The sequence below is a fragment of the Myxocyprinus asiaticus genome, chromosome 22 (assembly GCF_019703515.2).
Source record: "Myxocyprinus asiaticus isolate MX2 ecotype Aquarium Trade chromosome 22, UBuf_Myxa_2, whole genome shotgun sequence".
Lineage (NCBI taxonomy): Eukaryota > Metazoa > Chordata > Actinopteri > Cypriniformes > Catostomidae > Myxocyprinus > Myxocyprinus asiaticus.
In genome coordinates, this window is record NC_059365.1 from 12868970 (window position 1) to 12895174 (window position 26205).

At 38.3% G+C, this 26205-nt stretch overlaps 1 protein-coding gene across 2 annotated transcripts in view; it reads left to right on the forward strand.

Moving 5' to 3' along the window:
* Positions 1 to 12120: 12120 nt before the first annotated feature.
* The window catches only part of LOC127413474 (peroxisome proliferator-activated receptor gamma coactivator 1-beta-like), an 84955-nt gene continuing 70870 nt past the window's right edge, over positions 12121 to 26205 (forward strand). The window contains exon 1 of one of the 2 annotated variants that reach the window (XM_051650660.1): positions 12121 to 12316. In XM_051650660.1, the coding sequence (XP_051506620.1) occupies positions 12236 to 12316 (81 nt within the window). In that variant the 5' untranslated portion in view covers positions 12121 to 12235. The remainder of the gene's footprint in view (positions 12317 to 26205) is intronic. The other variant, XM_051650659.1, reaches the window with a different exon arrangement.

The following is a 26205-nucleotide window of genomic DNA, read 5'->3' on the forward strand; positions in this document are numbered from 1 at the left end:
TATTCTCAATGAAGCAAAAAATCTGTGATCCAATTAAGGAACAGGCGAATACTATGAATCCCAATGGAAAACCCATCAGTTGGCATTACAACCAGTGGAGTCCCCAGCTAACAATTTTTGGTTATTGTTATAAAAAACAGAACCTAAAGAGAAGGTTCCCAGAACATTGGGAATTGGTTCCCAAAAACCAACCATTTGGGAGTTATTCGCTACCGTTAGGGGAACGTTCGGTGTTTGCTGGGTTTCCTAGTTTGATAAGTGCTTCAATAAGTGTATCTCTAGGCCTGTTTAGTGTTCAGTGTTGGGGAAGCTACTTTGAAACTGTACACCTGGCTCGTTTGGAGCATTTGTTTTGGAACGTGGCATTTTCTCCCTTGGTTCGTTTCGTTTAGGCATATATGAACATGGCAATCCCACTCGGATCCGCACCAAAACAATTGGTCTGAGACCGCCTGAATGAATCTGGAGCAGTTTGAGAGGGGGGTGGGGGGGGGGTGGTAGAGTCACATGCAGTAACCTCCTCATGGCTGCCATAATGTGGTTCTCGCTCTCATTGGGGCACATGGGGAGTTGTGCATGTATGCCGTGGAGAATAGCGTGAAGCCTCCACACGCGCTATGTCTCTGCGGTAACGCGCTCAACAAGCCACGTAATAAATGCACAGATTGACAGTCTCAGACGCGGAGGCAACTGAGATTTGTCCTCCGCCACCCGGATTGAGGCGAGTTACTACGCCACCACGAGGACTTAGAGCGCATTTGGAATTGGGCATTCCAAATTGGGGAGAAAATAATAATAAAAAAAAAACAACAGAAAAAAAACAGGCAACACAAAACTCTCACGAGGAAGAGGAAAAAAACAAAACATACAGGTGCATCTCAATAAATTAGAATGTCGTGGAAAAGTTCATTTATTTCAGTAATTCAACTCAAATTGTGAAACTCGTGTATGAAATAAATTCAGTGCACACAGACTGAAGTAGTTTAAGTCTTTGGTTCTTTTAATTGTGATGATTTTGGCTCACATTTAACAAAAACCCACCAATTCACTATCTCAACAAATTAGAATACATCATAAGACCAATAAAAAAAAAACCATTTTTAGTGAATTGTTGGCCTTCAGGAAAGTATGTTCATTTACTGTATATGTACTCAATACTTGGTAGGGGCTCCTTTTGCTTTAATTACTGCCTCAATGCGGCGTGGCATGGAGGTGATCAGTTTGTGGCACTGCTGAGGTGGTATGGAAGCCCAGGTTTCTTTGACAGTGGCCTTCAGCTCATCTGCATTTTTTGGTCTCTTGTTTCTCATTTTCCTCTTGACAATACCCCATAGCTTCTCTATGGGGTTCAGGTCTGGTGAGTTTGCTGGCCAGTCAAGCACACCAACACCATGGTCATTTAACCAACTTTTGGTGCCTTTGGCAGTGTGGGCAGGTGCCAAATCCTGCTGGAAAATGAAATCAGCATCTTTAAAAAGCTGGTCAGCAGAAGGAAGCATGAAGTGCTCCAAAATTATTGGTAAATGGGTGCAGTGACTTTGGTTTTCAAAAAACACAGTGGACCAACACCAGCAGATGACATTGCACCCCAAATCATCACAGACTGTGGAAACTTAACACTGGACTTCAAGTAACTTGGGCTATGAGCTTCTCCACCCTTCCTCCAGACTCTAGGACCTTGGTTTCCAAATGAAATACAAAACTTGCTCTCATCTGAAAAGAGGACTTTGGACCACTGGGCAGCAGTCCAGTTCTTCTTCTCCTTAGCCCAGGTAAGACGCCTCTGACGTTGTCTGTGGTTCAGGAGTGGCTTAACAAGAGGAATACGACAACTGTAGCCAAATTCCTTGACATGTCTGTGTGTGTTGGCTCTTGATGCCTTGAACCCAAATTCTTGAATCGATTTTGCTTGACAATCCTCATAAGGCTGCGGTTCTCTCAGTTGGTTGTGCATCTTTTTCTTCCAAACTTTTTCCTTCCACTCAACTTTCTGCTAACATGCTTGGATACAACACTCTGTGAACAGCCAGCTTCTTTGGCAATGAATGTTTGTGGCTTACCCTCCTTGTGAAGGGTGTCAATGATTGTCTTCTGGACAACTGTCAGATCAGCAGTCTTCCCCATGATTGTGTAGCCTAGTGAACCAAACTGAGAGACCATTTTGAAGGCTCAGGAAACCTTTGCAGGTGTTTTGAGTTGATTAGCTGATTGGCATGTCACCATATTCTAATTTGTTGAGATAGTGAATTGGTGGGTTTTTGTTAAATGTGAGCCAAAATCATCACAATTAAAAGAACCAAAGACTTAAACGACTTCAGTCTGTGTGCATTGAATTTATTTAATACACGAGTTTCACAATTTGAGTTGAATTACTGAAATGAATTAACTTTTCCACGACATTCTAATTTATTGAGATGCACCTGTATACCAGAATAATACACAATAACTAGGACTGACTGGAACAGACAACAGAGAGGAAAGGGCTGTTAGACCAAGGTCATGATAGGCCCTTGTTGGCCGCATGAAAGGGAATGATTAAAACGACCACAGGCCTGGAAGACGAAAACTACCGAGAGGGGAAACACTATACTGTCACACTATTGAAAAAGAGTTGCTGAGAGACCAATGCCTGGTGAAAACACTAACAGCACGCAGGCACATGAGCATCCTGATAACGGTTGAACGGCTTTGTTTTGGTTGTCAAGGATTATCTAGAAGCCAGTCCCATGGGACTGTAATGCAGAAACTAAATGCAAATTGTAAGATAGATCAAACGGCATTTCATAAAACTCACCTAATGGCCAAATTCAAGTATCAAACTTACCTGTCTCATCATTACAGTGAAAGAAGTTATGAATGAGCCAGTCATAGCAATTGGATATTTATACATCAAGATCTTCTATAAAGACTTTGATGTGAATGAGAGGAAAAATCCTCTCTTTAAAATCTTTAGGGGAAAACTAATCTGTGAAGCCTCTTATGTAACAGAGTTACGAAAAATCCATGGCTTCCATCCGTATTCTCTTAAACGCTGCAACTAATTCACGTTTGCATGTGACAAACTTCATGGCTGCAAATGTATTGTTGACCTTTTACAGAGATGCTGCCGTCTGCATTTATATTTTGCTCCACGTTCCTGCTTGGTGAGCACAAGGTGGAATGAAGTGAGTTGTAGCTGTTGTATAATCCCCATTACTAACCACTGCAGCAAGGATGGAATCAGGACCATCTTTCTTAGAGAGGAAGCCTGCACACCCAGTCACCACCTGACTGCCCACTTTTTAAATACCATTCACCATCAGACAAATAGCCCTGTGCATTATTCAATTACCTATGGATTCGGCACTGAGGGAGTGTGGTTATGTGATAAGATGATAGGGTTATCAAGCCTTGCGTCTCTAGGCTCTAATGTGGCATTGAAGTGCCAAGAGAGGAAGAGAAAGAGAGAGAAAGAGTGTTTAGGGGTCAGTTTCTTCCATCAGTCTGCAGTCATCCTGTTGGGACTGGCTCAAAGCATTTGAGCATTGGGTAATCACTAGCTATTGTGAGGAATTAATTTGCATAGTCCATTTGTGTTAAATGTGTTTGAAAGTGTTGGTCTGGTAGTGGATATTGGAATTGTGAGTGATGTGATACTGCTCTGTCGTGAGCTAAGCAAAATTGGCTTGAACGCCACATGTGGAGAGAGTCTCCCTTACGCTGTTATGCCATCCATCAAGCCCTATGCTGTTGATAATTTCCCTTTGTGTATATGTCACAATATGCCCACGACATCTCCAGATGTGCCCCCAGGCTTCCAAAGATTGCATGAATAAAAAACACATCTCTCTCCTATCCTTTACTTCTGTGATTATGAGTGTCTTACAGTATTGTAATACTACATGGTACAAGTGTTTGTCCACTACTTTAAAATCAAAGCTGTTCCACCAGATAAGAATTTGCTCAAAAATTGTAGGCCAACCCCTTGAGAAACTCTATGAATCAACCTATCATAGTAATATATTAAGGCTGGACAAAAATATTGTCTCTGATCCTAATCATGTCCTGAACAGTGAATACATATTTTCCTTTGTGCATCAGTCAATCCTAAAACTAAATATGGAGCTTAATCCCAGACCGAACGTATGTTGCAGGACTTGAATATTATCTTTTGTGATTGTAATGTTATGTTAAATGTATGTACCGATGTTTTTTTGTTTTTTTTAGTCCTAATTATTTCAGACTTGTCTGACAATAAAATATTTATCATCATTATCATCATATCATCATCATCCCCACCTCCTTTTCTCTTTCTTTCTTCTAATCATAAGGTGACAGTCTAGAGAACTTATCTAATGTCCTTCAAAAAGAACATTATTGCATCCCAGTGGTTTATTGAGCTTACCACATATGTCAGTGTGGGCTCTCCCTTGCTGTAAATTTTTGTGTGTGTTCGAGTATCCAAGAGCGTGCAATTTAAGGTCTTAAATCTCATTGAGTGGGATCAATGTTTATGACTCTGATTGTTAAGCATTTTTCCAATATTTCTAAACATGTTTTTTTGCTCAGCTTGTTAAACAGTGCTGTTGGGATTAGAGTCATTTGTCCCTCTTGGTGCTCTTGCCCATAAATCATTGCATCTCAGGGGAGGCCGAGTAACGTAGCGCTGGGCCATACAGAGCAAAAACGGAGGAATACTAGACTGCACGCTGCTTCCAATACTAATCTGGCCTACTTTGGCTGGACGGCATCTGGCTGTGCACTCAGCACTTCAGCAGGTGGGCCATCAGCACAGACTATAGCTCAACCTCTCCCATGCCCTGATAACACTAGATCCTCCACAAAACAAAGACCCAGCTGAGACCCAAATCAACCCTGTCTGATATAACTATTTCAAAATGAGTGTTTAAAACTGATGTAATTTTTTCGATGTAAAAATTCTCATATCCCAGCTTAATATGCAGTCAACTTTGAGTAAGCCATTTGTAGGTTTGAATTCTCCAAAACGTTAAAAGTAGTGTTGCGACTAGGGTTAGGAACCTGTTACATTGTTTAAAAATACCAGAATCGTACGATTTTCATGACTTTCGGTTCCATTTGCAGTTACTGAACATGCATCTTTCCACAGAATGTGGACGGAACACTGTACTAAAATACTCTTGACAATGTTTTCTGCTGCGCAGCGCTGCCCCTCTAATGAACCTACTGAGCTAAACACACAGCAACCAGTGTAGTCCAATTCCCAAACAAATGACTCTTAATAGCCAGTTCTTTTGAATGTTTAGCGTGAAACACACAGCACGACCAGTGTAGTCCGATTCCCTAAAAAAAATAACTTTTATGAGTCAGTCCCTTTGCATCTAGAGCGCAAAACATACAGCGCGACCAGTGTAATGCGTTTTCCAAAAAATGACTCTTATAAGCCAGTTCTTTTAAATCTAAAGTGTAACAGGGTGACCTTGTCTGATTCTTCACCAAATTACTCTGAGTTATTCCTTTTAATCTACAGCGCAAAAGAAACAGCACAATCAGTGTTATGTGGTTGCTAAACAAATTAAAATTATGAGCTGGTTCTTTGCAGTGTTAGTCAAAACCACTTTAGCAGTTACTGAATTAATTTCACTGACCTGGAAGTTATGACTTTGTCCAGCTCGAAATGAACCGAGAACTGTTACCATGTTATATAATGTTGTACTTAAGGCTCCTGAGACTTAACCTTCAACTCTGCGGACCCGCCAGCGGGTCCAAAAGAGGGCGCTATGTCGCAAATAATAAAATGTTCAAGTCTCCGAATACACAAGTCAGGCATTTAGGGTATCGTTTGAATGCTTAGAATCATCAATATTTAATAAACAACCATCACTTCTGCATTTATGTTACATAAAATAACAAAATAAGACCTAAAAACATTTGTGTCGCAAATCAGCGCCACCTAGAGGTCATGTGGTAGAAATATTCATATGAATATAAAAGTCTTTCACGTAGCATATAAATAGACACATCATATATCAAATGAAAACTCTCATTCTCCGTAATGCATCAGTATTTAGTTTATTTTGTTGCCCTAATACCACAGATTGAAAGATTTTCAAAAGAATCATAAAGTTAAATATGATATCTGTAAGACATCAAATACAACCGATCACTTCTGCTGTAAGCCCCAAATAGCTAAAAACTTTATATCAGCTTTTACCTTAGTCAGTTTTCCAAACAATTAAAAAAATTAGAACAATTTTTGCAATTTTAGCAATTAGTCCACAGTATGTGTATATGGTGAGCTTTTAAATTTGAGTGTGAAAAATTGTGGGCGGAAGCCCAAAAATGCTCCAGAGTTGACGAGGTTAAATCAGGCAGTGCAGTTACTGACATGTTATTCATATGACAATTTTAGTTAAAGATAGGCCTACACATAAGTTTTGTTGTAATAAATATATATATATATATATATATATATATATATATATATATATATATATATATATATATATATATATATAGTTACAGTAGGACCAATTATTGGATTGCATTTTAAAAGTTTGTGTAAACACACCTTTTACAGGAATGTTGTTATATATCTGTGATTTGTTATATCTGGTCTGTTGAAATTGAAATAATCTCATTTGGCAACAGACTGTTGAGGGCAGTGTATGCAATAAAAATTTAATTTATTTCAAATATTTCTAAGAATCGTTAATGGAACTGTTATCAAATCGAAATCGTTAAGAGGAATCAGAAAAGGATCAGTTAAATTCATTACGATTCCTATCACTATAGTTGCAACAAATAATGTCTAATTTAAAAAAATCTGCAATTGCTACTGTATTAGCAGTTCTGTGGATCAACTGGTAGATCATGGCGCTGTCAATGCTGGAGTCATCGACTTGACTCCCTGGGAAAGCATATACTTATAAGATGTAAACCTTAAATGCACTGTGAGTAGCTTTGGAACAGAGTCTGCCAATAATAAATGGCAATTATAACAGTTAGTTACTATCAAATTGTTAAAACACTGCAACTCAAACAAATAAGCAATCCAATCAAGAATTGTCCAGTCACGTAAATCAATTGGAAAGGTAGCTCCTGTCTGGAAAATATCATGCTCGTTAATTTTTAAATGGTAAGGTGGGCAAGGGACCCAAGGGGGAGGGCATACTGGATAGTATGTAGCTTACTCAGCTGGCACCTTTTCTTGGCCTTTTAAGAGAGTGAGTCTGCCAGATCCCGATAGACCATGATGGGCATCTCCTGTTGATTTCTACCCCACAGCTGTCCAACACTATTTGCATGTCAACAACTCTCAAAAGGGCTTCCTGAGATCAGCATCTCAGTGTCACTACAAAAACATAGTGCACTGCTTTTCAAAGGTTTGCAAGGATGGCGCAAACTGTTCCTACCCATATTGATAAAAGTCATGGCTAATTAAATCTGATTACAATATATAAGCCATACTGTAGTAACTGCCACCTTCACTCCCTCAGTGAATCTGAAAATGGCCATGATTGTAAACAGAACTCCATCAGAGTTGATGGAGAGATGCTAATGGGGTTGCTACATGTTTGGCAAATGCATAATTTAGGTTGAATGAAGTAATTGTGCTTTCCGCACTGACTAGTTCACAAACACAACACGTTAGAATAACAAACACAACATGAAAAGTGAGAGTTGAGTTGTTGGGGTTGTGAAAGCGTGGGTGTGTCTTTTAAGGCTCTTTGTAGGTTTAGTAATAGAATGCCACACATGCGGCAGTGTACACACATGCTGCGGTGACTCTCAAACCAAAGCCCACAGGTCGCTCGCCCACAATCCCCAGACAGAAAAGGCCTCTATCCTTTGTCCAAAGCAGTTCATTGTTTTGATATGCATTGGAATAATCAGGAAGATTCCAGATACTTCAGGCTTTACAAAAAATCTAGAGTTCTGGCAAACTTGCCGCAAATTTGCCACTCATTATTTTCACATGCAAGTTAGCTTGTGATTCACCATAAATGTTTGCCAGAAGTTTGTAGCTCTTAACCGTTAGTGGTGAACCCGCAGCAAACCTTGGACAATTTGCCACAAGTTTGTCTCAAAGCTCATTTGCTTGTGAAAATAATTAGTGGCGAATTTGCGGCAAGTTTGTGGCAAATTTGCCATGAACTCTCAATTTTTGTAAGGGAGGTTTTGTGCTTCTTGGTCAAAAGTTTCATTGGCTTTTACCTGTTCCCGGATGAATTAGGTATCAGACAGATTTCTAAAGCATATTTCTTTTTTCTCTCTTGTTAACTTATAACATCATCTTTTATCCTGCCAAAGAAGAAATCAATCATCCCTTTGTATAAACATACAGTGTTATGCATTAGTAGACGGATGTGTGTGTGTGTTCGCCAAAGATCAATAAACCCCACAATAGAGATGCTGCATCTTTTAAGTCAATATTTCATTCACATTTCACTCAAACAAGGTTTATATAGCCTAAATTATGTGAGATGATGAGGTATTTGATGGTGATCTTCTGTAAAACCTTCAGATACAGGGACCACACCAAGGCACTGTTAATTTTTGTTCAGTTATTTAGATATGTCTCTCTTTGTCTCTAAATATCATTCATATACAAGCAGCTACAAACAGGTAATATCTGACACTTTATATATTTATTAATAGGCAAGAATATATCATTTAAATCGATATTTGTAAATTTGTACAAAATATCATCATGGTGCTCAAACACTTGTCACCTTTGCTCCTGGGTGTTTGTGTAAGATTAGACTTTTTTTTCCCTTTCAATTTTCACCTGAGCAATCATCCTTGTCTTTTCATCTAACCGACATGGCAAGAGTAAGCACTATGCACAGTCAGGCACCAGCAATGGAAAAGGTAGTCATGTGACGAGCAGGCACGTGTTTGCTCGCGGAGTGGGTCTTTCTAATGCAGCCTGGTTTACTCTACTCTCTCCTTCTACTATGCACAATGACAGGAAGAGCCCCGGCCAATCACAGTGCACTCTGCCATGCATGCTTTACATATCCGTAGTGTCCCAGGTATTTCTTCCAATCATGGCTTGGCTGTGTTTGAACCATGCCTTGTAGTTCAGATTGCTTGCAACTGCTGCATAGCATAGTGGCACGCTGAAACTGGATTGTTCTGTGAGTTAGACTCTGCCCTTCAGGATATAATCAAGTCACATAATTCTGTAGTTAAATGGTCCAGTAGTTTTGAAGCTGGATCAGCTTGGTTGCTTCTTGAAAGCTGATTGCATAATCCTTGCAAGGTTAGAATATAAGCATTCCTCAGCAATTACCAAGAGGAAAGTGTACAAAAAATGCAGATCAAAAATAACATATTCATTTAAAAAAAAATTAAATAATACAATTACTTCAAAGCAATTAGGACTCCCAAAATAAAATCTATCAGACATTATTAATATGATTAGGCACTTAATTAGGTTTTTAAAACTAAATAAAAGCTATACTTAAGAATTGTACTTAAGCAAACTTTCATTTTTACAGGACTGAACAGACTTGCAAATGAAGAAGCAAGCTCCCCTAAAGCAATTTTCTGTATAGCCACATTTCTATCTTTGAGCATACTTAAAATGAAAACAGAAATATATTGAGTATATTGAAAATATATTTAGTCTCTGATTGATAGACAGAAGTCTCAAGGACACTAAACAGAATTAGTGAGTAATTGAATCTATTTACAAGACAAAGGTGTCTTCAGAAGTTAAGTACAATAAGGAAAGCCACATAGGTGATTTAATTATTTTTCTTTCTCAAAGTGATTTTCTGGAGAAATAAAACAAACAAAAAATCTAATTGCTTAAAAGTTTTGGTCACCATTCACTTGCATTGAGCAAAAATCTTTGTTTATGTACTACAGAGCAAAAATCTTTGTTTGTGTACTGCAGAAAAAAAAAAGTTATACACATCTGGGATGGCATCAGTGTGGGCAAATGATGAGAGAATTTTCATTTTTTGGTTAACTTTCCATTCACACCGAAGCCCCCATTAAATCAACTTTCAATCGAAAAGCACCGTCATGAGAGATGCCTTCAGTATGCATGGACCCCAAAACAAGCAACAGCAACATGCGGCCCCATTGATCATAGCAGAGGAACGTACAAAAGAGTGGTGTGTGAGTGTCAGAAAACAATGTTTGAATTCCATTGATTGTTGTCTTTGGACAACTGGGGCTGAAGGCACAATGCTGTTGACCTCTATACATCAGGGCATAATCAATTAAATGATATGACTAATGAAATGGACTCATCTCTTGACTGATAACTCCAACATAGAGCAAACTTCTCCACTCTGACAGCTGTCAGAGACACCTACCATATGCTCAGAGATGTCAAATCAGTCCTGTGACCTTTCACACGGTTACGGAAGTGGGCATGTTGGCTTAAGAAACAATCTGGCAGACTAGAATGAGCCTTGAATGTCACTGAACCCTTGTGTTGCATCAACCAAAAAAGTGATGTTCCGTTCTAATTCCCTCCACCTTTATCTCTTTTTATTATCTTTTTTTTTTCTAATGAGCACGACCAATCTTCTTTTGGTGTGTCATAGATTACACACCAGTCTTGTTTCAATTAAAAAGGCAAATGTGCAGATTTCATTCCATGCATTTATTATGAGGTTTAAAGAAGGCACCTCTTTATATATTTGTGTCCATTATATTTCAAGCTGATTTTATTTCCAACATTTGTGTTTTTAAAGAGGCAAGGTTATAATGAAACTTTCGCTCTGACCTCAAACATTCAAACAGCACGTGTTTGATCGATAACTGGCTAGTCGGCACGCAGCTCAGTAGACTGATGGGGCCTTGGGGTAATTTCTGATTTGATTGAGAAGTTGTAATGGTCCTTCAATGGCTTGTCGATTAAGATTTATTGCTTATCATGCTGTTCAGACATCCTGTAATATCTTTAAGTTTTCTGGCTTTAATTGGAATTAAATATATGGCAGTTTCTTCTGTAGAGCTGCCTCTTTTCTTGATTAATAAGTAGGATCTGATGGACCATGGGTAAGAGCTGTGGATGCCATTCTGTAGGAAAGGACTACAGATCAATTAAATACCTCAAGACCTGTCAAAATTCCCACATCATGCTTGAAAGCTAGTGAGAGACTTTAAGAAAATACACTTAACAAGAGCAACCAATCAATGAGTCTGATTACAGGGTAATTACCCTATTGTTTACATAAGTTATAAAGGGATAGTTCACCCAAAAATGGAAATTCTCTCTTCATTCACTCACCCTCATGCCATTCTAGATGTGTATGACTTTCTTCCTCTGCTGAACACAAAAAAAGATTTTAAGAATATTTCAGCTCTGTAGGTCCTCACAATGCAGGTGAATGGGTACCAAAATGTTGAAGCTCCAAAATACACATAAAGGCAGCATAAAAGTAATCCATAAGACTCCAGTGGCTTAATATACTGTATGTCTTCAGAAGCCATATGATAGGTGTGGGTGAGAAACAGATAAATATTTAAGAACTATCCCTTTAATGTACTACTCGTATGTCAAAAATGATTTGGAGCTGGTTCAGGTAGGCAGCACCTGCTCTTTAGCATTATATTTATTTATGGTTAAAGATAAGCCATATTTTCCCCAACATTAAAAGTTCAAAGTCCCTCTCGTACCATGGATAAAATATTAAAGTAGACAATGGCTGTGAGGTAGTAAGGTGCCTACCTAAACAGCATATTTCAGAATCAGAATCAGCTTTATTGCCAAGTATGCTTACACATACAAGGAATTTGTCTTGGTGACAGGAGCTTCCAGTGTACAACAGTACAAAAACAATACAAAAACAGCAGCAAGACATAGATAATAATACAAAATAAAATATAATGTGCCTAAAATGTCCAAACAAGTTGTCTGTGTAGGCAGCTAACTAGGTTTGGAGACAAAGCCAATGATACAACGATGTTGTATGGTGCTCATTCATGTTTATTATCTGCGTGTACCTGGCATGGACTGTAGACATATAGCAAAATGCATCACAGCCATGTAAAATGAGTCAGAGATACTATTATGCAACACAAGCAATTTCAGTCCGGTTATGGGGCTTCCTTTTTCAGTCTTCCACCAACCTGTTCTCTCTGCACCTTCCAATAATTAAACTTTTGGCAGTATTATTTAATCCAGCAATGATTGAGAAGCATGGAGGGATATCAGCACACTGCCCTCGGTCGGTTAGAGAGCCACACTGCATGCGGGCAGAGCAGTATAGCAGAGCTCACTAGCTCCTCTCATCTCATTCTCTAGAAGATGGCGGACTGCGCTTCACTGTTAGATGAGGAGCTCTCTTCATTTGTCTTCAATTACTTGACTGAAAACTCCGGGAGCCAGGTAAGCTATGCTCCCTTTCGGTTACTGCAGAATCGTGGTTACTTTATCCCGGGTGTTTTTTTATTGTTGTTTTTTTTGCATGTTACTATCTGTAGAGCGATATAATTTCATCGATGCTGTCAGGAGGTCTCAGCCGGCGTCTTGAGTCCCTGACGTCTGCGCTTCACGTGGAGTTCACAGGAAATAATGCATTTATGCGAAACATGTCTTATATACGAATACTTAATAAATAAAGCTTCCATTTAGCCTGCCTTGAAGGGATATCGATTATATGTAGGTTAATGCTTAACGCAAATGTAATAACATAACTTGAAATGTGTTTATCAGTTTGCAAAAAATCACACCATTTTTCCGGTATGTGTGTGTGAGAGAGAGTGAGTGTGTGACACGTGGGTACTTATGAATTTGACAATGGGATATTATAGTTTTAATACTACTAAAGCATGCGATTCTGTATGAACTGAGTAGTAATATATAAGAATCGTAGTTCAAGAAAAATTTTGCGAGCTGTTGAGTTTATCATGTAGCCTAATTATTTTTCCAGTCATATTTTAATGTTTTGCATCACATGAGATTATAAATCGGCTTATGTATTTGTATTACTTATATTAATGCTGTTATACTATGTGATCTGTGTTTAGATAATTCCACAAGTAAGTGTATCCATACACTAACAGAATAAAAATTCAAAATGCACTGTATAAAAGTTTAGCAACTAACAATGTTAGATGTGTAAGATAGTAAGATATGAATAGAGTTCGGAACTATTTGCCCAATTGACGAAATCCATTGGTTTCGTAAGCGTTTGCGTAACTCATGCATGTTACAAAACAAGAGTTGTATGCTACGTAGGCTACTACTCAAACGATGCCTGCATCAAGTGCGTGCAGTTGGTATTAATAATCGCTTTGTATTTTGCACTTTCGTGCTTGTCATGTCAAACAGGCTCTCGTCGCACTGCAAAGTGTAATATTTTATACAGCCTATAGGAAATACCCGCAGAATAACGAGATACACTGTAACGTCGCTTCCTTCGACATATACGGATACTTTTGAGATATTAACACTGATGACGTTTAGACACGGATGAGGAGAACAATATATGCGCACTGGTTTGTTTTTAAGTCAGAAGGTGACACTAACTGTTCCAACTGTTTCTCCTGTGGAGGGAGATCGTGAGTTAAATCGTAAATTGTGTATTTTACATACAGTATGTTAGATGTGTCTATGATAAAAGGCGATGACTCGTTTTCGAACAGCTTAAAAACACGTAAACGCTGTTTAAAAGCCCTCGCTGGTGTTTGTTCGATGTCGTCGTGTCAGAGGGAATATTGTAAGCGCTGTAAATGTGCTCGTTTCGGGTTATTGAGTCGAGCGCGCGCTGTCTGGTGAGTGTAATAGTACTCCATCCTCATGACTAGAGTTATAGAACAGAGTTACTGCAGTCATGTGCTCGGCGGCTCGCGGACGTTAGAGTAGTAGAATGGGAAGGAGGCGGGTCCGGTGACGTGCGTCCACGACAGCCACACACTCCCTCCTCCGGGCGTGCATGTGACTGACTGACTGCTGCCGCTGCGCAAAGTGGAGCAATTCACATCACGACTATAATTCACCATCCATTCTGGGAGGATGTGAAGAGCACTTCTGTTAGATTCGCGGCTTTATGATTTATGGATATCAACAGTATTTATATTAATGTATAAATGTAAGCCATGCATTATGGCCACACACTGGCCATCTTCATGCACCTCTTCATGCAGCTCTTTCCAATAAAGTAACAGTTCATAGTTACCATGTCTCTGAAGCAATGATGTTTGATGCCAGCTACGATGAGTGGCATGATTTGCAGTAAATAACATCTTAAATTTTGGACTGTTCTTTTCACAATGCTGTTGTATGACTTCAAAAGACGACTAGATTTGCCTCGCCCTGACTGACAGTAAAATGATCAAGGGGCACTTTGCCCCCCCCAGACTGATGGTGAAATGATCAACTTTGAACCCCCCCCCCCCCCCCAACATACAAGTACCCACCAAAGATTGGTCATATGGATTACTTTTTGCTTTTTTGGGGTTCTTTTTTGGACTATACTTGATCATTTGTTTATGCTATGTATTTTTGTGCTCCTGAGTATCATGTCGTTAGCTTAGGAACGTGCTAAAGCTTAACTATTAAAATCAATTGTGAATTGAGTCTTCTGTGAGCTTACAGTATTTTTATGATGTATGTACTTGCTGCTTATATAAAGCATTCCAAATCAGTCATTTATGAGATGCATTTCAGATAGGATGCTACTTAGAAGGCAGCTGCCTTTGTAGACAGTAGACAAGCAAGGCAGTTAATTGGGTTTTATAACAGAGCCATAGTCCATTAAACAATGTATCTATTATCATAAAAGTAAAGAAAACACATTTTAATGCATTCCCCTTCTTAGCAACCTTACATTCTGCAGTTGACATTTACACATTCACTGAATAAAATCGGAACATTTAAGTTTATGAAATATACTGCACCAATCCTCAGGCGAGCTTGCAGTTGTCGTGATGTGCAGCACTGCAGTGCTATGTGTTTAGCTTCCGTGATATGAGCTGAGTCACCTAACTTGACAGAGTCAGGCAAATGTATTTACACCATGAAATGACTCTTCTCCCCCTCAGCTTGGTGTCAGTCAGCTGTGCCTCCTCTCATTTCCACTCATAATTGTATGCTCATTTGGAATCATAAATATGCATGGCTGACATGGTCTTTAAAGAGGGCTCTGACAATTGACTCTGTGTCTGCTTGTTTACTGAAGCATTTTCTCTATCATTCACCTTATCACTGTGAAGTTAAACCATAAAATCAAATCAGTGGCAGTGAAATGGTGACCAAAATGAAGATGTTTTATGTGTTCTGGTAGGCGATTGCTAGTTTGAACTCACTTGGTATCAGATTTTGAAGAAATTGCACATTTTTAGTCTATTCATTTGAAATCCACTGAGAGCGAGGGTAATATGAGATACCATAAAACATTACCGCAATATAATTTGATTCTGTTTTTCAAAGAAAGGCTTCGGCTATGAACGTGGCTCAATAAATTGGCTGCAGCCTCTAGATAGTCAGTTTATATTTTGCTCTTTTCACTCCAGTTACTTTACAGTATGATAGCACCGTCTCTCTACTTGCTCACGACGCACTTGTGTTTATTACGAGGACTGTTTCCTCTTCTGAAGCCCCAGAGGTCCATCATCCGGCTCCTCCATCACTCTTTGGGGATGTGAGGAAGTCTGGGAATCAGATCAATGTCAATTTCGGACTGAAAGGGATAGACTGTGGAAAGAAAGGGCCTTGATATCAATAATAAACCCATGCTAATCCATCATCAGCTAAGAGCCCTAAACTGGCATCAAAGGTTAAAAACCCCTTTCATTGACATGTCTGGTAATGGGACCAAGAATAGGATGTATGGAGAATCCTAAGTTTTCTTTAACACAAGTCGTCAGTGTGCTGTAACATAAACTCTGCTTGTCTGGAGGACAATCTGTAGATGTGCATTCGCATTTGTGCGATCTGTAACAGTAGCCTGTGTTCGTTAGTTTACTTGTACATTCATGTTTGGATGGGCAATATATAGAATATTAATGATATAATTGAGATAATTTTGCTGACGATGTAACATTGACCAATATTGTGAATATCTTGATGATTTTAATATGCTTTCATTTGGCCATTAAGTTTCATAAAGAGCGCATCAGTAGACTAATTTCACGATCCTTCAGGGCTGCACAATTAAACAAAATAACAACAAAATGGCAAGTTGGTCATATGTGATTATTAATCCACAAAAGGCTGTGATTTAAAGACAGATAAACATGGTCTGTGTGTGATTCGGAACAAACCAGTGACTCGTTGATCTGTGTGCACGCACAGGGCGGCTCTCTCAGATCAGTTTACGTACATTGTGAAATCAAAGTAATGCAGGTTCAAGCGTTCACGCAATTCCAAACATTAGTAACAGTTACACGTTATTATAGAAATCTTCAAACGCGGCACAGAATAACAGAAAATATGACAGCATTTTAGGAAATGAGGAACATTGTAAACTGTCAAATACACATTGCCCTTTCTGTCGAAATAAAAGCTCCTTGTGAAGTTGAAGTAAATACGACAGCACTTTCGGTGTCAAAATAAAAGCCCCAGGTGGAGGTGAAGTAAACAGGACAGAAATATATTACTTTTGTATAACGCAAATCTAATCATCAGAATAATAATAATTCAGCATTACATTATAATAATAAACCTGCCGTGTCCCACAGTAATAATTTAGTATTATGCAATGTTCAACTGGGGTTTCAAAAATAAGTCAGTGAAGGAAGTATATATAAGTCTCCAGTGAAGTAGCTTTGCACACCTTTTTCATTCACAAAAATGTATTTGTAAAAACATTTGAAGGTAAATCATGCTTTTTATTAGCTACTATGTATCATTGTATATGCAATATAAATATAAAATGCATATTAATGAAAATGATTGAATTTCATTTTCCCTTGTGTTTATTTTATGAAAAATATAGAGATATAATTTAAGACATATCACCCAGCTCTACATTAATGTACACCGCTCTGCATTAATGTTTGTTTAAGTCATGGGAGAGGCTGATTAAGTTTTTTACTGTAGTTTCTAGGTCAGCTGATATCACCTTGACTGTCTTGGTTGATGTTTCATTTATTGTTCTCTTTAAACTCACATTAAAGCTTTTGTGGCATTTTTCAAGGTATCCTGGAGGCGTTTCATGGCAACATTGTTATTTCTCTGTTGCGTAATATTAAGGCATATTAAGTTGCAGCAGTTGCTCACACTTATTAAAACTCAGGTGTCCTAACTTGGCCTTCTGCTCAGAAAGAAGTTGATGCAACACCTGTGCTCTGTGATGTAAGGCTATTTATTAATCTCCAAATCTCTGAAACACTCACATGATGCAGGTTGGCTTGTTGTTTAACCTTAATTTAATTGATGTAAGTCAACGTAATGTGCAGTTTAGTAGGGCAACTGCAGGCACCATTTGCATTGGTCATCATTTGCAAAACCGGACTGTGTTGGCCTATATTTGCAAGCTAAACAATGTTGCAGGTGTGTTATTCTCATATTAGATCATCCCCCACCTGCACACTGGGTGAAAATGAAAGCACAGATGGCTTGAGTTGGATTCAGCCTCTTTTCTGACCAAAAAGTGCATTTATATATAAAGTACACTATATGTACTGTAGATCAAATATAAGTTTCTGTAAAAAGGGGGAGGGGCACTAAAGATTAATTGTGACCTGTAATTGCATTGTTTATTTGCATGCATTTTCTGCCTTATTAGCAACCGATTCACTAAAGGAATTATGCAAATCAGTAGGGGTGCACAATATACTGGCAGCCGATATATTATTGGCCAGTAGGGAAAATCTAAATATTATTATTGTGCCGATAGTGGAATTACAACCAATATTTTTGTAGAGGTAAAAAAGGTTTATTTGGTTGCGGCAGATAATTTCTGAATCTCTTATCTCATTTTGTTTAATTCATTAGTACACCTGGTCAAAGTTCATTTATCATTACCATAAATACTGTACAAATATAAATGAGCATACATCTGTAATATAGTCACACTTCTGATTTACGATACATCCGCCAAACCTTAAATAGCAGCAGTTAAGAGTAAATAAGATTGTGAAGTCCAAATTCCAAGCTTCTTAAAGCCTTATTTCATTTCAAGTGAGTAGTTTTTAATTAGTTAGCTGGCAGCTCCAGTTTAAAGGGTTAAATCGCAAAAGTAAAATTACTAGTAATCGGTATAGGCCACAATGAGATGTGAATTATCGTATCTGCCCAGAAATTCCATACAATGGATCCCTACAAATCAGGTAGTGCCACAAATGCGCTTTCAAAATTGGGATAGTTGTGCAATCTGATCGCAATTTGTGACAAGTTGCAAAATGAGCCGTCTTCTCCCAAGGGAGAATGAAATTCAAATGAAAGAACATCTTCTGGATGTTCTTTCATTTCTTGGTAACTTGTTAACGTTATAGTAAGGTAACTGTATTTTGTTAGATTTATTAGATGGGACATACTTAATTATTATAAAATATATTTAAATAAGTAATTCAGTTTGGTAAAACCATCTCAGACAATGTTAGAATTGAGTCTTATATGGGCCTATATTGTTTATCTTAAACTAAGTCTAAGACCTGACACAAAGAAAGCAGGTGAGGGTAAGGAAGTTTCCATGTTTTAAATTGGAAAAGAGTGTACCAGGCCTGCCATAGCAACATGACATCAGGGTAGGGCAAGCTCAGACCGGCAAGGAGTCATACTGGGCAATGCGGAACATGTGAAGCACTGCAAAAACACAATTCAAGGGGAAGAACCTCAGGTAACACTAGATTCTCTTTTCAAACATACAGACCTGCACGTTATAGGTGTGTCCTTCCAGCCTTCATTTTGAATATGGAGTACACTCCATATCTTCATGGTCCTCGTCCATTTAGTTTGTTTACTAGTTGGTTTCCACCTTCCTGATTGGAATATTATACTAACTAAGGGCTGTTACACAGCTGCACCTCATGACATATGTATATACAAAGGAACCAGCAGCCCAGGAGAAAACTTGTGGTGTATTTTTAGAGTAGCTCTCCAGCCGTATGCATTTTAAAGGCTATTTTCAACCATAAAGAGGCCTTGGGTGCATTTTGAATTCTGATTTACATGCTTGCACTGTACATTTTAGAATCAACACCGTAGGTACACCTGATATAATTAATTCATATTCAGAGTTTAGTTTATATTCAAATGTTAAATATTAGTGTATTATTTTTTAATGTTCTTTTGTAGTTGTCTAGGTGTTCATAGTTAAATGTGATTACACATTGAAGGCTTTTAGTTCATATCAGTTTGGTTTGAGGTCATCTATATGTTAACAATCTCTTTAAATCTTTAGCTAAGTTAAGCCTATTTGCTATTTTAAAACCAAAAGCAAGCCCCTCAATGTGTCCCACTCCAACTGTTTCAATAGGAAATTTGTCAGGACAGGAAAGGAAATTGCGTTCAACAAGCCATTTTATGAGGTCTTTAAGAATGGGCCAAATAATTTGCAGCACCAGATTGACAAAGTTCCTTGATTTTTAAGTGTTTCTTTGACAATATTTTTTTTGCAAGTCATCCTTTGTCTGCAACTTTAGCTACATATTTCATGAAACATTGGACATACTGTACACAACAGATTGCACACTAGAAGAGAATCCTGCCCAACAGGACTAAAGAAAGATCAGGAACTGCAAAGTTGCTTAGGGCTACATGAATAAGCATTTTACATAACATCGTTTTATGAAACTGCTAGTAATTAATACAGTAAGATAGCTAGCTCTGATACTATGGAAAATGTTTCATTCAGACCAAAGAGAGTAAGAGGTGGGAGAGGTAACCAAAATCTAAGGAGACTATTGCCTCCCATGACAGCTGTGATGATACACAGTGTTGCTCCACAGAATGTTCTGGCTTGGGACAGTTACTTAGCCAAAAGAGGCTGTTCATTGGCTCTCTGTCCCTCTAGTAATTCAGTGAGCACCTGACACACTCAGCCTCCTGACAACCCCTGAAGAAAACCTGTACATTTCCATCATCTCCATAGAGGAACTCTAGAAAAACATGTTCACCAGATATGCTGAACAACAGGTGAACTGAGTTTCACCAGCTCTCACCTGCATTTCCCTTACCCTGAACACACACTTTGACTGTGACCTAATTCAGCAGTGAACCTTGGTTTGGCAAGCATTGCCAACTTGTGACTGCTGCTCTGGAGATTGTCAGTCTTTGGCAGTTTTAGCTGGCTGTACTAATCTTTTGCAGTGACCCCTGGACCTCATCGTCCCAGCTATTGATTTCAGTATACAACTGTCCGTTTAATTCACCTTTACTCTTAATATATGTTCTGTATCCTGTTGAACTGAACCTATACTAGCCCTAATTCTTGTTCTTATGCCACAGCAATTGTTAGCACTCATCCCTGCTGTTCCACTAGTATAATAATCCTGGAACCTGAATTCACCCTGTCCCGCATTCCGGTTTGTTTTTGAACGTGTCAAACGTGGGTACAAAGACTAGGATGTTGTGAAACACTAGCATTCCTTTCACTAGTGAGGGCTTGCAAATGATTTGATCGTAGACACTCCCAAATATAAGTGACATACATGTTGAAATAAGTGTTATGATATAATCTGGCAATATATGTTAAAACAGGACCTTACAGGGGGCCTGGGCAGCTCACTGGTAAAAGACGCTGGCTACCACCCCTGGAGTTCCCTAGTTCTAATCCCAGGGCGTGCTGAGTGAGTACAGCCAGGCCTCCTAAGCAACCAAACTGGCCCGGTTGCTAGGGAGGGTAGAGTCACATTGGGTAACTATAATGTGGTTTGTTCTCGGTGGGGCACGTGGTGAAATGGCTTGAAGCCTCCACACGTGCTTTGTCTCCGTGGCAATGCGCTCAACAAGCCACGTGATAAGATGCCCGGGTTGATGGTCTCAGACGCAGAGGCAACTGGGATTCATCCTCTGCCACCCGGATTGTGGCGAATCACTACGCGACCACGAGGACTTAAAAGCGCACTGGGAATTGGGCATTCCAAATTGGGTGAAAAAGGGGAAAAAATACAAAAAAACAGGACCCTACAGGCATTTATTGCAAATGTTGAGCAGTATGTATCAGAACGAAGTTCATGGGATTTTTGAGACCGATACCGATTTTAGAGGGGGAAAATTCACCGATTACCGATATGGTGGCCGATATATTTCATTTTTGAGCTGGAATGAAAACAGACCTTTTCTATGTGGATTTTTCACAGATTTTGCACCGATATGACTATGCAAAGGTACTAAGAAGGCTGATTTCTTAAACAAATATTTTTTTATCAAAGAATATTTGAAATTATTATTATACATTGTCAACAAATTCTAGAAATGAACACTGAGAAAATAAAGAATAAATAAAAATACCATAAATAGCTAAATAAACATCAGTACTGTTTAGTATCAGTCAAATGCTGACCATTAAAATAAAGAATAAATAAAAATAAAATAAATAGCTAAATAAACATCAGTATTACCGTTTAGTATCAGTCAAATGCTGACCATTAAGATAAAGAATAAATAAATATAAAATAAATAGCTTAATAAACATCAATACTGTTTAGTATCAGTCAAATGCTGACCATTAAAATAAAGAATAAATAAAAATAAAATAAATAGCTAAATAAACATCAGTATTACTCTTTAGTATCAGTCAAATGCTGACTATATTAATACTGCCGAGACAAGAGAAAAATAGCGGCAGCTGTGTTACACTGTATTATATATACACCGTTACACCGCTATACAAGTTCAGGGGAAACTTTCAATGGTGGAAAACCAGACTTTTAAATATTACATTTTATAAATGCAACGACTGGAATTGTTCGGATGAAGGGGGTACCAAACTGTGAATCCTGAACAAAACAGTTTGGTGAATACATGTTTACTCATTAGCTTCCACTCAGCTGACAACTAGTTTCCATCCACTTTTCATGCTATTTTGTTACTGACAAAGTGAAAATGTGTAAAAAAATTTTTACGAAATTTTCCATCTTCTGCCTGTCTCCATTCAAATGGCCTTTTATCGATAAAAATGGTGTGCGTGATGACGTCATGCCTAAAAAAACACTTTGTTGCATACGTTTTGGTTTATTGCAAAAGAAATCTGCCCTTAAGCCATTTCCATACAGAAATGTGTGTTTATCGCTAATTCGCCTCCCAGATGTCCCTAATTTATTTCCTCCAAAGTTTTGGTAAAATGGGGAGAGTATTGAGACAATTCATTGAAATTAGAAAGCTAACTGTCATTTTAATTTCACAAATAAATGAAATCAGAAGATGAGGAATTGCAATCAAAAGGGAGCTGTTGCCCTTCTGATAGGACTGTAATATCGGTCCTGCTGTTGCGCCTATCGCAGATCTACCGGTTCCGACCCAAAAGCGAATCGTCATGGCCTTGTTCAAGCTGGCAACCTGCACCAAGTAGTGGGGAAACTTTCGGTCTTAGTATAAGGACCATCCATCCATGTGTATATGCTGTGTGCACAGCTATTAAAGAAAATTTGATGCGGTGTAATATCAGAGTTTACGTATATGATACATTCCTGATATTCAATAGGCTATTTTGAACAATCATCTAATCTAAAGCATTGCCATTACAACTGCATTATGTCCCGCATATTTGTCCCACAACTTTTAACGACCAACCGATTTCTCTTCAGGTTATTTCACCAAAAGAAAACAGTTCACCCTCAGGCACTGTATTTGTGACTGGTCTCTTGAATTGTGTTTTCCTCTTTTCTTAGGTAATTTTAAGTGTAAGACTGTTGTTTTGTAAACTTGCGCTTGACTCTTTTGTAAAATATTTACAAGTTTTAAAAGGTTCAAAAGCTTGTTTTCTGAAAGTGAACTCTGCATTGGACAAATAGTTCTGATAGTTTATAGTCTTGAAGTGCAGAAAATGTAATTCAGCCGACTTTATTCGTCTACAGAACAGGGTACGGCTAATTTAAGTTTGTGAACAGAAAAGGCATAAATAGGTCTAAAAAAAAAATAAACATTTGTTTGGTAATTTTTATTTTTTTTTATTTAATGCGTGTTTCGTTCGGTAATTTATTTAATTTAATACAGGGAATTTTGCCAGCATTTTTTCAAAAGTAAGCTAAACAATTTAATAGAATTGAGCTGTGTTAGTGTTCCAAAAAAGCACATTGAAGCTTTTCTCCTAGTATTGTGTATTTATTTTTAATTTAAAACATCTTTGTGCACAGAAATGATATGGTTTTTGTATTGTTGGCTAATTCCGTGACTGCCGTCTATTATTTTGAATGGTGTGTAAAAGCAACGTTAATAAATAAACGGATGTCTACCGCGATTAAATTAATCGCAAACAGTGGCCATTCATTTGATCTCCGTGCACTTGTCAATGTGCGTGTCTTGATACGAGATATTTGTGTTGGCACTCCTGGAAGTGTCATATTTGCAGTGATCGGATCTTTATGCCTTTCAGATCAATCCATAATCGCGCACAATAAATTGGCTTTTATGGATGTATTCCTTATCGTCATGATTAACGCAGGCTAACAGTTGGGGTAAATTCTGTCATGTGACACTGCCTTTTTGCGTTAATTTCCAAACCAGTTTTTCGCGACATTTGATGTATCGACATAGTTTATGCGCTAGAGTTAAACGGAAAAATATTATGTCGACACTTGTGAAATGTTAGCGATAATTTGCGTTTCCATCAGCTTTATTTTGATGCGCTAAAACTTTTTCCCCCAAAAATCCATGGATGGAAACATAGTTACTGAAAGTAGCTACGTGATTTGCTAGTTAGCTATAAGCTCCTTGTCACAGAGACAGACATTGTTTATTTTACTTTCCAGCATTGTGTCTCACCAAATATGTAACAACATAGCATGAAATCAACACTCATCAGACACAATCCACCACCGCACCGTTGTCTGCTGAGCTGCAAAAAGATGCTCTCTTACCTTTCAGTCTGCTGCATTACTGACTGCACTGACAAACTATAGCTGGCAAACAGACATGAGTGACATGGTTGTCAGGGACAAGGTTAATTTTATGTTAGTTATATTGAAAAGGGAAAATGATGGGGTCATTTTTTATTAAGTTTACAGTATGTATTTCACAAACTAGTTAACTTACAGAGACTCCGCTTAACTCCGCCCTGTCTGCAGAGCCACCATCAGCTCAGAGTCAGCTCTGTAAACAATGGAGTCGGAGACAAACTACGCTATGACACCAATTCTAATGCATTGTTTTCTGCATTTTATGTTCTGAAAAAAAGTTTTCATATCGGCGCATATCGGCAAATATACGCCGATACCGATATATCGGTGAAAGGCTAATATCGGCCGATAATAACGGTCGGGCACTAAACATGTATAATGTTTATGTCTTGTGGCTATTGTGTGTATTTTAGTGTTTATTAGCAGGCCGTATTCACTTCCATTGTAAATATCTTACTGTAAACAAGATTTTTAACTGTAAAAAAACGAGGGACCAGTCTAAATTTCTTCTGTGGTAATCAACATTATGCCACAAATGCTGCCCATTGAGCTTAACTTGTTATGAACCTGGAACATTCCTTTCAGTATGTCAAGACTACTTTCCTTGACTTGCAGTATGGTTATGATTAGTACATTTCAAAATTCCCTAATTTAAATGCACAGTGATTTTCTTAGCAGCTGCGCAGTTTCCATGACTGAGGCAGCCCTTCTCAAACAGAGTGAGCTAAAATGTCCAAGACAAGCTCTGGATGCAGTTGTTGTTCACTGCCACAGGGCAAAATTTCAGCAATCACTACAGAGAATTCCAGAGTCATGTTTATTATGTGTCAAACACTTGAATTCTGCCCCACTATACAGGGTGTTTTCTCCCCCTCATCCATTAGCTCTTTAATGTACTTTTGCAGTACTCTCTTTTCAGATTCTCCCCTGATGCGATGCAGCTGTGTGTGACCCTATTTCTGGATGAAAGCAGAAGTAATCTCAATGGGTTGCATTAGCATTTTCATTACTTTATTTGAATATTTGCCTTTCCATAAAATACCACAGCAGCAGACTTATCTGGGGTCTCAAACCCTTTTGGGCACCAGGTAGGAAATATTTACTAAGGGTAAACCAGACCTGAATACAGAAATCCAGAAGTTTTCACATTATGAATGTAGTATAAGTCTCTGTTCTTCTCAGGCAAAGACCCTCATGAGGAAGACTAACAGTGCTGGAGGTTCATATTGGAAGTTAACCTGCCTGTGATGGGTTATTGATTTATTTGAATGTATTTCTCTTCAGGTTATTTCACCAAAAGAAAACAGTTCACCCTCAGGCACTGTATTTGTGACTGGTCTCTTGAATTGTGTTTTCCTCTTTTCTTAGGTAATTTTAAGTGTAAGACTGTTGTCTTGTAAACTTGCGCTTGACTCTTTTGTACCTCAGCAATTTAACTTTGTAGAGTGAAATCACAGATTTTAATAAACAAACAAGTGTCTTTCAGGTTAAACTATCCACCTTAAAGCATAAATCCCACTTTTTAAGTGCCCACAGTCTCTGGCAGCCAGCAGAATGTGATTCAAGAGGCGAATCACATGACTTGGGACACTTGCCAGCTGGTGGTAGCTCATATAATCCTGCCTACTTAGGAGTCGGGTCATGAAGGGGTTGTAGTGATGGTCTTTCAGGTGGAGTGTATTGCTTTGTTTTGCTAGCATCACAACAGAATTGTTTGTTGGTCTTTTGGCTGGCAGTGGCAATAAGTGATGTTTTACGGAAGAGTCATTAGGATGGGTGAAGCACACTTGAATGTTTCTTTATTCTTGGGAGCTCTAGGTTGCACATTAACTGAATAAAGCTGGGATTCATATTTGAGGACCTGTGTAGGATTTCACTAACCGTTCTTAAGGTCTTACTTAAATTAGGGGCTAGTAGGCTTAGCTGCGACTATGTAGTGAGCTTGGTACTTAATTTAGTTGCCCCATTTGCTCTTAGCCCAAGACTAAGCTAGTAGGACGTTAGCTCTCTGTAAACTAATGCTGCTTATTGGTACCTTTATAGATCCAATATGCAGAATACCATTTATAAACAGGAAGTAGTATTGTTAAACCCACTGATTATGGCTAATGTTTTGGATAATTGTTTTCGGTTAATTGTTATTTTTTGTGTCTTGTGCGGAAGTTCAACCACACGTTGTACCAGTGCAATAATAATTGTATTTATACAATGACAATAAAGATATTCTATTCTATTTTAAAAGGCTGTAAAATGTGAGCTCATTGTTGTAAT